The sequence below is a fragment of the Diabrotica virgifera genome, chromosome 2 (assembly GCF_917563875.1).
Source record: "Diabrotica virgifera virgifera chromosome 2, PGI_DIABVI_V3a".
Lineage (NCBI taxonomy): Eukaryota > Metazoa > Arthropoda > Insecta > Coleoptera > Chrysomelidae > Diabrotica > Diabrotica virgifera.
Window position 1 is genome coordinate 69,418,242 of NC_065444.1, and position 13,615 is coordinate 69,431,856.

At 36.4% G+C, this 13,615-nt stretch overlaps 1 protein-coding gene across 2 annotated transcripts in view; it reads left to right on the forward strand.

Moving 5' to 3' along the window:
- The window catches only part of LOC126880076 (serine/threonine-protein kinase STK11), a 63,225-nt gene that overhangs the window by 24,131 nt on the left and 25,479 nt on the right, over nucleotides 1-13,615 (forward strand). For both annotated transcript variants that reach the window (XM_050643739.1, XM_050643740.1), the window contains exons 3-4: nucleotides 5,777-5,913; nucleotides 12,377-12,562. In XM_050643739.1, the coding sequence (XP_050499696.1) occupies nucleotides 5,777-5,913; nucleotides 12,377-12,562 (323 nt within the window). The remainder of the gene's footprint in view (nucleotides 1-5,776; nucleotides 5,914-12,376; nucleotides 12,563-13,615) is intronic.

The following is a 13,615-nucleotide window of genomic DNA, read 5'->3' on the forward strand; positions in this document are numbered from 1 at the left end:
ATTTAATTAATTGTATTTTGCTTGCATTACTGCATTTTAATAATTAATTTTATTTACTACATACAATTGTTTACCTTTTAATAACATAACTTAAATCTTACTCTTCTTATATTTTTTTTTGGACTACGGCCTTGACAATTATCCAGCAACCAGGACCAATATGATTGGCCAATATAATTAAAAGTCCAAAAAAAGTTGCCGAGCTATGAAACCAGGTTTCGCTTTTCCGAACTTGCACGGTCCCAATAAACCTGAAATGATACGGTATGCGCCAAAACAAAGGACACTGAAATCAGGAAACCTGTGAAATATAATCGCGTCATATGAAACAAGTGACAATAGTTGTCATGGTATTTTTAAACATTGTTTATTCTAACAAACTGTCAAAAATATTCGAAATGGTGCTTACAACGCAAGAAAAAATATTTATTATTGAGTATTATTTCAGCTCATACGGGAATGGACGATCAAATGGACCTAGTTTAATCATTACCCGTTACACTAAATCAAGTGCGATATAGAAACAAATTTTTACACCATTTTTTATTGATGTCAGACAATTCAGTCGTGCCAGAAACATACAGTTGAATACCCAATGGTTCCAACAGGATGGGGCTACTTGTCTTACCACGAGAGCATCCTTAGATATGATTCGAGAAAATTTTGAAGACCGCGTAATTTCCCGTAACACGAATTTTCCTTACCCTTCTTATTCACTCGATCTAACAACTCTTGATGCTTACGTATGGGGTATGCTGAAACAAGCAGTTTTTACAGAAAACCCACCGGCAACTATTGATGAACTCTGTGAAAAAATTTTGACGTTTTTCAGAAGAATGCAGCAGCCTATTTTTAATAACATGCTAAGCGTTATGAGTACATTTTGTATAGAAGCAAAACTTAAAATTCGCATTATTTGAAATGTTGTTATTTAATTTTTCATGTTTAATAAAGCTTTAGTTTTCCAGTGTCGTTTGTTTTGGTGCATACTGTACTTCATTATAACAAAACAAAAGGAGCTGTTGACGTAGTAGACAAAATGGCACAATAGGACTTTTCATTCACAGTCATTTGTTTCGAGCTTCTGTCATGTGTCACATAATATTACTATACCTACGTCATACGTTATTGGTATATACGAGTGATACAAACCAAAGCCGTATGACGGAGATAAAGTAATATTATGTGACACATGACAGAAGCTCGAAACAAATGACAATCGATGAAAAGCCTTATACACAACACAGCGCCAAACACGCAGATGGCTCTTGATAATGTTTTATCACTTATTTCCCGGATATTTTAGACATACACGATTTCAAAATTTGGAAAATAAAAATCCAAATTACGATGGGAAACATTTGGATGCAAGACTATGACGGGAATCGGTGAAAGGGAATGTTATCTACAGATATCAAAATACAAATAATATGCACTTTCAGTTACGTCAAATGATGAAAATTGCATATCCTGAATTGGAGGTTTCTGATGTTCCACCTGGAGCCTGGAGCTAATAGAGCTACGGGACAAGGTCGGTGTTACTTATGCCAGAGAAAAAAAAACCGAAAGTTTCGGTATGAATTGTATGAAAGTATTTTGTGTAAAAACTTTGTGTTGCTCACTCTGTGAAAAATTCATGTATTTCTCTTGTAACGATAATTAATTTTTTTTTAAGAAATAAGTCCTGTCTTTGTAAAATCCTTTCATGGTATAATAAACAAGTTCTAATTATCTTTCAAATCAATTTCCTCGACGTTTACATATAAAAAAATGGATATACGGATCGGATGCAAATGCACCCCGCACCGTTGTTGAACTAAAAATCTACGAGGTTAAAAGGACGATTCCGAACAAGACCGCATACTGCAAACCGCAGACCGCAGCGACAGACCTATTGGTTCATATGGTTTCTTATGAGCTGTATGTCGAGTAGAGCGGCACTGTCGCCGCCGCACGCAGAACGTCGCCACCGCAGACAGCAGTACTGCACCACAGCATAATAAACTAGACCAGCAAGGACACTTCCCGATGCCGCCTTTGAAGTTGAAAAGTACAGAGTCGCCATTTTTCGCGTAATACAACTCAGTGGTGATGTGATGTGTTCGTTCATCAGTGTTGCCGATGTCACTATATGAAATTATATTAAGCCACTGCTAAAATGATCAGATTTTGACAAAAATTATGTTAAAATTTTTGATCTTGGTAGTTTCCTGGTAGTTTCTTGGTAAGGGTAATAAAAATACATTAAGAAAAAAGTTATTTTATTCAACTTAACTTGTTAATTCAAAAATACTTGTAACAAAATTATATGTAATATCATATATTATACTATAATAAAACTACATCTGGAACGCTTTCAAATAAAATTTCCACATCTTGTGAAAATGAAGACTTTATGTGATTAAAATAATTTAACATTTTTTGTCTGTTTGGAAGGAGTAACCATTATTTTACTCCTTCACTTTTCCTAACACTAATTTAATACTTGCTCACAGATCGCATTTAAACGTCGACAGACAACGATATCTAAGAAAACGTGATTTTTTTTATTTCTGCATTGCTGCAGTATCAGTTATTGCACTAACTTTATTACCCGTAAGATATTATTTTTGAATATTGTCTGGAATTTCTGCAAAAGATTAACAATACAATCGCCATTCATCGTCAATATTTTGTGTTATGTAAAAACATAAAAGTTAAGTAAATCTGTCTGGTACAAAATACAAAATATTATATTATAATAAATTGAACAAAAATGTTGTATCCTTCACTTGATTTCTACCGTCATGACGTTCTCCTTGGCGATCAGGGTGCCTAAGTATGTGAATTTGTCCACCACTTTAAAGGTAGAGTTATCAACAGTAAATTGGTGACTGATGTTTCTGGCTCTATTGTTGGGTGTTGATGCCATCGTCTTGGTTTTCTCCTCGTTTACTTACAGGCCTATATTTTTTGAAGCATTTGAGAAGGTGACATTTCTTCTAGCTTGCGTGTTGTGCAGGAAACTAGGTCCACGTCATCTACATATGCCAAAATTTGGGATGATTTATTAAAAATATTTCCTCTGTTGTCTATTCGAGCATTTCTGGCCGACTTTTCCAGAGATATGTTGAAAATGAGACACACCAGCGCATCTCCCGGTCGCAGCCCAACATGCGTTTCAAACACCATTGTTCGCCCTGTATTTCGACTTTACAAACAACTTTACGCATTGTAGCCTTAACCAATCTTATCATTTTATCAGGGATGTGGAATTCATCCATGGCTTCATACAATTTAATATTTGTCCTTATTTCGTTGCATAGGTCGTCGTCGAGATTTCCGTCCAGCATTTTCAACTTTAAGTTGTGTTCATTACGAGGCGCCAAGCCTTACTCCGATCAATGTATCGTACCCATGTATCCAATACCAGGTAAAATATATGCAATATTTTAAATACTGTCGGCAAACGTACAACAAACACTGAGTAAATACGAAGGGGGACGACAACAATAATAGATACTAGGCGAGGATACAATCCATTGCTCTCCGTAGTGAACAAACCCTTAGATTTCGTAAATATGGGTTTTTACGGGGTTGGGTAGTTAACCCAACGCCAAACCCCCTTTTCGGAGGGCCATTTCACCCGCTCTCGTCAGTTCTCGACCCAACTTTCCACCCGGGGTTGGGTTGGGATCTCTAGGTTGGGTTTGCTCGGTTAACAGGGGACACCAACGTGAAGGTGAGAGTCGGATTTGAGTAGAAGAGGCTAATTGGAGTAAACTGGAATCAACTCCATGTTTTCGCATTCTACCCCTTTATCCCCCAAAAAAAAAATTTTTAACCTAAATAACAAAATAAGTACTTTTTTTATAAAAATATAACCAACATAACAATAACAATTCTAAATAATTAAATTAAAATTAAGGTCATTTAAAAAAATATATTTTTTTATAAGAAAGCCAACTGAAAAATTTATTCTAAATAATCAAATTAAAATTAAAGTCATTTTAAAAAAATATATTTTTTAAGAAAACCAACTGAAGAATTTATTCTAAATAATTAAATTAAAATTAAAGGCAAAAACAATTCTAAACGAGTAAATGTTCGAACAAACCACCCTCTTGCAGTGAACAAAAACCGAATCGATCATACAATGACGATCTCATTGCATTCAGCTGATCTGGCTCTACCTCACTGCAGAGCTGAACAATTTTTTGTTGTAATTCTGCTAAAGTGGTCGCTCGTTCAAATTCATGCTGGTATATTTTGGATTTTAGCATACCCCAGAAATAAAAATCTAAAGGTGCTAAGTCTGGTGATCTAGGGGGCCATTCTATTGTTCCTCGAGTAGAAATTAATCGTCCCGGGAATGTTTGTTCCAAATAATTTCTGACTGCGGCTGAATTGTGTGCTGGGCAACCATCCTGTTGAAACCAGACATAGTTGGGCGCGTCGAAGTTGGGCGCGACGTTTCGAATTGCGGGAATAATCTGATTTTGCAATAATTCTAGGTACTTACGTCCATTCAGATTTCCCGTAATAAAAAATGGACCAATTATATGATCGCTATAAAGTCCAGTCCACACATTTAATTTCTTTGGGTATGGTGTTCGCACAGCAATACTCAATCGTTTATTTTTCCTAGACCAATAGCGGACGACAGATGGATTATGACGTCTGTGGATGGTGAAAGAAGATTCATCGGTAGACACAATATTTCTTAGAAAGTTATTGTCGACATAAATCGACATAATATATAACATTAATTCATCCTACTTATACGACTTTTAATATTATAATATTATAAATTCCCATCGTGCAATGCTGTTGTCGCTATTATGTAGATGCAGTGAAGTTCTGCTCGGAATTGGTCTGACCGCAGACGACACTGTCGCTGCAGTGTCTGCAGTGTGCAGCCACTTCCGGAATCGTACCTTGTCTGCGGTCAGACCAATTCCGAGCAGAACTGCACTGCATCTACATAATAGCGACAACAGCATTGCACGATGGGATTTTATAATACATAGTATAATATTATTAAAAGTCGTATAAGTAGGATGTCAGACGCAATGAACAACGATGAATTAATGTTATATCTTTTGATGGAAGAAAAAGATGACGACAATCTTTTACTTTTGCATTATAAAAGAAAAAGGAAGTCAACTAGGTCTCTATTTCAAAATAGACAATTTGAAGGAAGCTTGCGTCGTAAATAACTGAATATTTTGCTACAAAATTAATTAATTGCTCTTCTTCTTCATTTGAAATACTCATTTTCAAAAGAAATTCAATTCTTTTCACTTTTTAGTAAATTTGGAAACAGCAAAAATACATGTTGTCGCTCTGCGGTCGGCGACACTACTGGTTCTGGTGCCGGTGCAGTACTGCGGTCTGCGGTGGCGAGGTTCTGCGTGCGGCGGCGACAGTGCCGCTCTACTCAACATACAGCTCAGAAGAAACCATATGAACCAGTAGGTCTGTCTCTGCGGTTTGCAGTTTGCGGTCTTGTTCGGAATCGTCCCTTAACAAATAACTTATACAAAAAAATCATCGAATCGCTTCGGAATTAGTTTTTTAGACGTATCTCGTCGAAACAAACCATTTTTCTCTCTTGGTAATTATTCGAATACTTCCTTTTCGAGTTATTTATTAGTGATTTTTCTAATATTTTTTTAAACTACTAAATAAATTGCAATTCTACATACAAAACGCTTTATAATCTTTAAACCTTAAAGTGCAAGTAAGAATATTATAATAACAATTGTTCAACAAAACTAACCTTTACTTATTTTAGACCATAGACCTGTTTGCTAAAGACGACACGTGTTACATAGGTCAAGGATCACCAGCGTTTCAACCACCAGAGATTGCCAATGGCTTAGATTCGTTTCCTGGATTCAAAGTCGATATATGGAGCAGTGGTGTCACGTTGTAAGTAATATTAAACATTTAGACGTAGGTATAGTTGAGAAAATTACTAAATATATTCTAAAAACAAAGAGGAATCTATAGAACCGGAAAACTAAAGATTTCATCATCATCATCATCATCAGTGGCGTTACAGCTCTTTATGAGCCAATGCCTTCTTCAGAACAATACTCCATTCGCCCCTGTCTCTGGCAACTCTTCTCCATGCTCTAATTCCAATAGATTTTAAATCGTTCTCAAGTTGTCTTGGTACCTAAGTCTCGATATTCCTCTTGCTCGTTGTCCTATCGGCCCTCTTCGGTCAAAATTTTTTCTGACTATGGAATCTTCCTCTCGCCTGATTACATGCCCTATCCATCTAAATGCGGATCCACATCAATAAAAATTTATCTTGTACGTTGTATTTGACGCAAATTTGCTCGTGTGTGCTGAACTTTTTGTTGATTTGGACTGTACGCCGCATAGAATAACGCAAAAATATTTTCGTGACGAACAGCGCACGCTATCCGTCGTGCTGTCGGTTTTTCAGTCGACTTTAAAGAAATTTGCGCCGCACAGCAATGTTAGTGTGGACTTGATTATCCACTTGTCGCTAAGTGGATTCAGCAGTACAACACACGAATTAAATATTTACGTCGTAAAAATACTTGACCAGAGTTAAATTTGTGCCGCAAATATATTTTCTGTATGTATTTTAAAATACAACACATACACAAAGTTTTATTGATGTGGATCCGCCTTAAGGCGTGCTACCTTAATTAATTTTACAACGTCAGGTTCTCCAAAACTTTTAAAACTGCACCACAAAGCTTGCTCTTTTATCACTCCATATATTCTTCTTAGAATGTTTCGCTCGAAACGTTTGAGCAGTTCTTGGTCATTATGTGTAAGTGACTAAGTTTCTGTACCAAATGTTAGCAATGGTCTTATTAATGTTTTATTCGCGGTGTGCAAGTACTTGGAGGGGATATGAAAAACGATCGTGCGAGAATAGCGGAGAAATATTGTAACTTTCTTAAATAATTCATTGTCAATTGAAATTGTCAAATTGACGTAGGTATATTTCATATCTACTGTCAATGAAGAAGAAAAATTATATATTGCTCCACAATATTGATATGATATGCAATTATTATATAAAGGTAAATTTAATTAATTGTATTTTGCTTGCAGTACTGCATTTTAATAACTAATTTTATTTACTACATACATTTGTTTACGTTTTAATAACATAACCTGAATCTTATTTTTTCTTCTTATTATTTTTTTTTGGACTATGGCCTTGACAATTATCCAGTAACCAGGACTAATATAATTGGCCAATATAATTAAAAATGCGAATAATGTTGCTGAGCGTAGAAACCAGCTGTCGCTTTGCCGAACTTGCACGGTCCCAATAGGCAGTCAATTTAATTTTTCTATTAGGTAGTTTTGAGGCCATCTGTCTTCTTAAGTCGTAGTAACACTTATTGGCGAGCACTATTATTTTTTTAATTTCTTCACTGGCATTGTTATCTTTAGTTAGCAACGAGCCTAAGTATATGAAGGTGTTGATACCTTCCAGTTTTAGGTCGTCAATTATTATTCTTGTAGCTGTCGGGTTGCTTGACCTAATGCAACACATATATTTGGTCTTTTGAACATTTATGTTTAGTTCCATTCTCTGTGCAGATGCTCTTAACGACCGAAATACTTATGATGTCTATGTCGTCTGCGTATCCGACAATTTGTACTGATTTGTGGTAAGATAGTATCACTCTTATTAATCTGGAACTCTCGAATTATTTTCTCTAAAGCCAAGTTAAATAAGAGACACGATGGTCCATCACCCTGTCCATAGGCGTAACCAGGATGGCCCTAAGGGGGGGTTACAAGGTCCTAAGGGGGGTGGGTTACAACTACTGGAAGGTCTCTAGCGCGTATGGTGTTAAGCGTATAGAGCTCAAAGTACATCCCAATGGGGGGTTATAACCCCCAAACCCCCCTGGTTACGCCTATGACCCTGTCTTAGTCCATTTTTGCAATGGAAGGGCCTTGAAAAATCGTGAACCAAGTTTCTGTACCAAATGTTAGCAATGGTCTTATTAGTGTTTTATAGTCTTCTTCTGTCTTCGTCTGTCTTCTCAAGTCGTAGTAACACTTGGCGAGCACTATTCTTCTTTTAATTTCTTCACTGGCATTGTTATCTTTAGTTAGCAACGAGCCTAAGTATATGAAGGTGTCGATACCTTCCAGTTTTAGGCACTTATTATTCTTGTAGCTGTCGGGTTGCTGGACCTAGTGCAACACATATATTTGGTCTTTTGAACATTTATATTTAGTCCCATTCTCTGTGCAGACGCTCTTAACGACCTAAATACTTATGATGTTTATGTCGTCTGGGTATCCGACAATTTGTACTGATTTGTTAAATATAGTACTGTTCCGTGGGTGGTTAACGGAAAGAATTAACTTAAAAATTAAAATGAGTGTAAAATAACGAACAGTAATATATTTATTTATTTTTGGTTAAAAAAGGCGTGCTTATATCTCGTAAGAGGGTTTGTTATTATTTGGGCCCAGCGAGGGTTGTATGACCGACCGATGCCTGCTGGGGTTGTGTAGCGACTGAGACCACAACACTATTATGTCATCATGTATGCGGTTCTACCATGTGGCCAGAAAAGGCGATAAATGACTAAATCTGGCGTTTTAAAAGCTGAGCAACTTTCTGTAGTTTTTAAGAAGTTGGCATAAAGAGCGTGGCCAATCTGGCAATTTGTGTTTCCCTGAAAAAGCCATTAATTTTATACAATCTGGTTTTGTATTTTAGGAACGAAAAACACATGTGAATTTAACATGAGACGTATTCTTTCGTTTTGAGAAAAGTTAATATTTAAAATTAGCAATTAAAAAAATAATAAATGAAGCGTGTCGCTATAGTTCCATTCTTATTAATCTGAGACTCTCGAATTATTTTCTCTAAAGCCAAGTTAAATAAGAGACACGATAGTCCATCACCCTGTCAGTCCATTTTTGCAATGGAATGGTCTTGAAAAATCGTGAACTAAAGGTTTCTTACGCTGGAAAACAAAAGTCTGGTTACACCTGAATCCGATTCTTCTATAATTTACAAGGCATATGGATGAAAATCTTCTGCTTATATTTGAACGAAGGATCCTGAGAGGAATATTCGGTGGCATCTGTGAAAATGGTATTTGGAGGAATAGATACAACTACGAGGTATACCACAGATATAAACATATATTTGGTGGTAAAGACGTAGTATCTCTTATAAGAATAGGAAGACTAAGATGGGCAGGACATCCAGCAAGATCACAGCATAACAACCCTCCTAGAAGAATCCTTATGTCACAACCTGTGGGAAGTAGAAATAGGGGTAGGCCAAAACTCAGATGGAAGGGTGGTGTAAATGAGGATGGGAGGAAAATAGGCGCAGCAAATTGGCAACGGTTGGCAATGGATAGGACTGACTGGCGTAATAGACTTGGGAAGGTCGAGGCTATTTGATAGGGCTGTAGTACCATTGATGATGATGATGATGATGGACGATAAATGGGGAATCTGCAATATGCATTCCACAACACGTCAATTCATTTTTACTAAAATCACAATAAAGATGCACTAGAAATAAACAAACCAAGACACGTTAAATGTTACGAGGAGCATTCCCGATTTCATGATTATCTTCCTTTTCTCAGCATCCGTTATGGCTTGCATTTTTAGAAGCCTCGGAGGTGTAACCAGAGAATGGTTTCAATGTTTTTAATCTAGTCGGATATAAAATGGTATTTTCAATATTATTTTTTGTGCTATTAGATTAAAAACTTAAACTTGTTTCTAGCAGATGTCGCTGGGGCATCCCTGCCATTTCGTTCGTTGCAATTCGTGACTGCACGCCGGGGGTTATTCTGGTTTGGTCTGCGAACCAGAGAGAGAGAGAGAGAGAGAGAAAGAGAGAGAGAGAGAGAGAGAGAGCTGCATATGTGTCTCCTGATGAAAGACTAATAAGTATTGAAACCGGTAGGGACACTTACAGTGCTCTCTGATTGAATTAAAATATAATGCGGCTGTAGATTCGCGTTGTGAAATTGAAAATAAAATAAAAGAAAAGATGGTTCAGATTTGATTACAGTACAGAGCCTCTACTATGTGCTTGTACGTATTTCGGAATAACCGTTTCCTCATCGGAGCACCTGGGTAGAGGCACTGAACTGAAATCAGATCCTTTCATCCTTTCCGGGTAATTATCAAAATAATTACCAAAAATGCTACTAGCATCATCTATGAATCAAAAATCTAATAAGTCAAGAAATAAAATTCGAAATTATTTATCCTCTGAGCTTTTTAAGTTGGAAAAATAAAGCATAACAGAGTGGCGAAATACTCGACAAGGGAAATCTAAATTGCATTTCACGTCCTGTCATTCACCGTGATAATAATTTTAGCGAACTATTTCCTTTAATATCCACCGAAATTCGGTTATTGCGAAATACGTATAAGCACATAGTAGAGGCTCTGTACTGTAATAAAATCTGAAACATATTTTCTTTAAAAAAAAACTAAGTTTTCAATTTAATAGCACATAAAACAACATCCAAAAATGTCATTCTACATCCTACCAGACTCAAAATAATAGGAACTTTCTCTGGTAACACCTCCGAGGCTTCTACAATTTGCAAGCCATAACGGATGCTGAGACTAAGGAAGTTGAGGGAATTTTACAATTTATAATTCACGTCCCATCTGCTCAACGCGGAAAAGTTCCAACGAGAATGGTCCCCTTCGTACTCCAATGGGAGTAAACATAAATCAAAAGTGAATAACCATTTTCAATTTCGTTGCAACACGAAACTACAGCCGCATTACTATTCCAGTCCAATCAGAGAGTGCAGCAAGCACCTCTACCGGTTTCGAAACTTATTAGTCTCTCATCAGGAGGCACATATGCTGCTCTCTCTGACCCAACTAGGACAAAACTCGGCGTGCAGTCACGGATTGCAACGAACGAAATGACAGGGATGCCCTAGCGGCAACTGCTATCAAAAAACTAAGTTTTTAATTTAATAGCACATAAAACAACATCCAAAAATGTTATTCTACATCCTACCAGACTGAAAACAATGGGAACCTTGTCTGGTAACGCCTCCGAGGCTTCTACAATTTGCAAGCCATAGCGGATGCTGAGACTAAGGAAGATGAGGGAATTTTACAATTTATAATTTACGTCCCATCTGCTCAACGCGGAAAAGTTCCAACGAGAATGGTTCCCTTCGTACTCCAATGGGAGTAAACATAAATCAAAGATGAATAACCGTTTTCAATTTCGTTGCAACACAGAAACTACAGCCGCATCACTATTCCAATCCAATCAGAGAGTGCAGCAAGCTCCTCTACCGGTTTCGAAACTTATTAGTCTCTCATCAGGAGGCACATATGCTGCTCTCTCTGACCCAACTAGGACAAAACCCGGCGTGCAGTCATGGATTGCAACGAACGAAACGGCAGGGATGCCCTAGCGACAACTGCTATCAAAAAACTAAGTTTTCAATTTAATAGCACATAAAACAACATCCAGAAATGTCATTCTACATCCTACCAGACTGAAAACAGTTCTCGTTGGAACTTTTCCGCGTTGAGCAGATGGGACGTGAATTATAAATTGTAAAATTCCCTCATCTTCCTTAGTCTCAGCATCCGTTATGGCTTGCAAATTGTAGAAGCCTCGGAGGTGTTACCAGAGAAGGTTCCCATTGCTTTCAGTCTGGTAGGATGTAGAATAGCATTTTTGGATGTTGTTTTATATGCTATTAAATTGAAAACTTAGTTTTTTGATAGCAGTTGCCGCTAGGGCATCCCTGCCATTTTGTTCGTTGCAATCCGTGACTGCACGCCGGGTTTTGTCCTAGTTGGGTCAGAGAGAGCAGCATATGTGCCTCCTGATGAGAGACTAATAAGTTTCAAAACCGGTAGAGGTGCTTGCTGCACTCTCTGATTGGACTGGAATGGTGATGGTTATTCATTTTTTATATTTTCTTTTCTTTTAGTTTATACTTTATTCACCTGTGGTGGATATTAAAGGAAATAGTTCGCTAAAATTATTATCACGGTGAATGACAGGACGTGAAATGCAATTTAGATTTCCCTTGTCGAGTATTTCGCCACTATGTTATGCTTTACTTTATTTTTCCAACTTAAAAAGCTCAGAGGATAAATAATTTCGAATTTTATTTCCTGACTTATTAGACTTTTGAAATAGAAAATGTTTATTCATTTTTAAGATTCCTAGATTTTTTTGGAAATACTTGGAAAACAGGATAAGGTACATCACACAATGCTAGACACACCTTGAAATTCTCTATTTCTGCCGAAAAATGGTTTTCTTTAAAGGGTAAATAGATAAGCGTTTGTCAAAACTTCAACCATCAGCTTTTCAACTTTTGCTATATAATTTTCAAATTTCTAGGTACAATCTAACTACCGGAATCTATCCATTCGAAGGTGATACAATTTTTAGGCTATTTGAAACTATAGGCAAAGGTGACTATACGATTCCTGATGATATCGAAGATCCTCTTAGAAGTTTATTAACGGGAATGTTACAGAAAGATCCAGAAATTAGATTTAGTCTCCAAGAAATAAGGCAACATGCGTAAGTAATATTTATTTTTAGTAAGTATATTGTGCGAATCCGGACCTGTAACGGCTTCTTAAAACGCGGGATGAATTACCAACTTCAGCGATTTCGTCTGTGTAGCTGAATTATATCGATGGGTTTATTTAAATATTATTAATAAGGTTCTGAAACTGTTTTCTTGTTGTTTCATCATCTATGGCGTTACAACTCTTCGTGATTCTTTGCTGCATTTACTATTGCCTTCCATGTTTGCCGTTCCTGTGCCACTATTTCCCATTGTCTCTTTCCTTCCATCTTCTCCAGATCTTCTCTGACTGCGTCTCTCTACCTTTTTCTAGGCCGTCCTACAGGCCTTCTCCCATTAGTCCAGAGAAATAAGGTTTTTGTCGAGACACTTAAGCAGCCAGTTTGCAAATGAGTTTTTTGGGGACTATATACCTATTGTCCTTTTCATGATCATTTTTCAGTGCGTAACAAATTATAGGAAAAAGGGTAAGTCCGTGATAATACACATTTATGACATTTATTCTAACATGACATTTTAGTTAAATCTGACAGTTGTCACATTTTATTTTCAATTTGGAATAAAAACAAATCAAATGTGTTTCTTGCATTTATAAAATGGTATTTTCTTTGATTTGTATAGTCTTATAAATTATACAGATTATATTTGTAATATTATTATCTAATAAAAAAAAATTTTTTTATTATGGCGCCATCTATCGACAACTAGAATAACTAGAATAAATGTTATAAAAATGTCACCGACGAAATGTAATCACCGACGTGCCTTTTTTTCTGTCACATACAATTTAATGCGTTAGAAAGAAATCGAAAAACTGTGACGCACTAAAAGATGATCATGAGAAATACTGTAATACATTATAAATACAAAAATGCCCGTGACAGTTCGGACGAGAATTTTAGTTATTAACAAATAACTGTCAAAAATGGCAGTTTTTTCGTTTAAATCGCTACAGGTAAAAATAGGATAATTAAATATCTTATTTACAGTATTCATATTTTAGTAGATGAGGAAAGGTTCAAAATGGCAGTTTTCGAATTTTG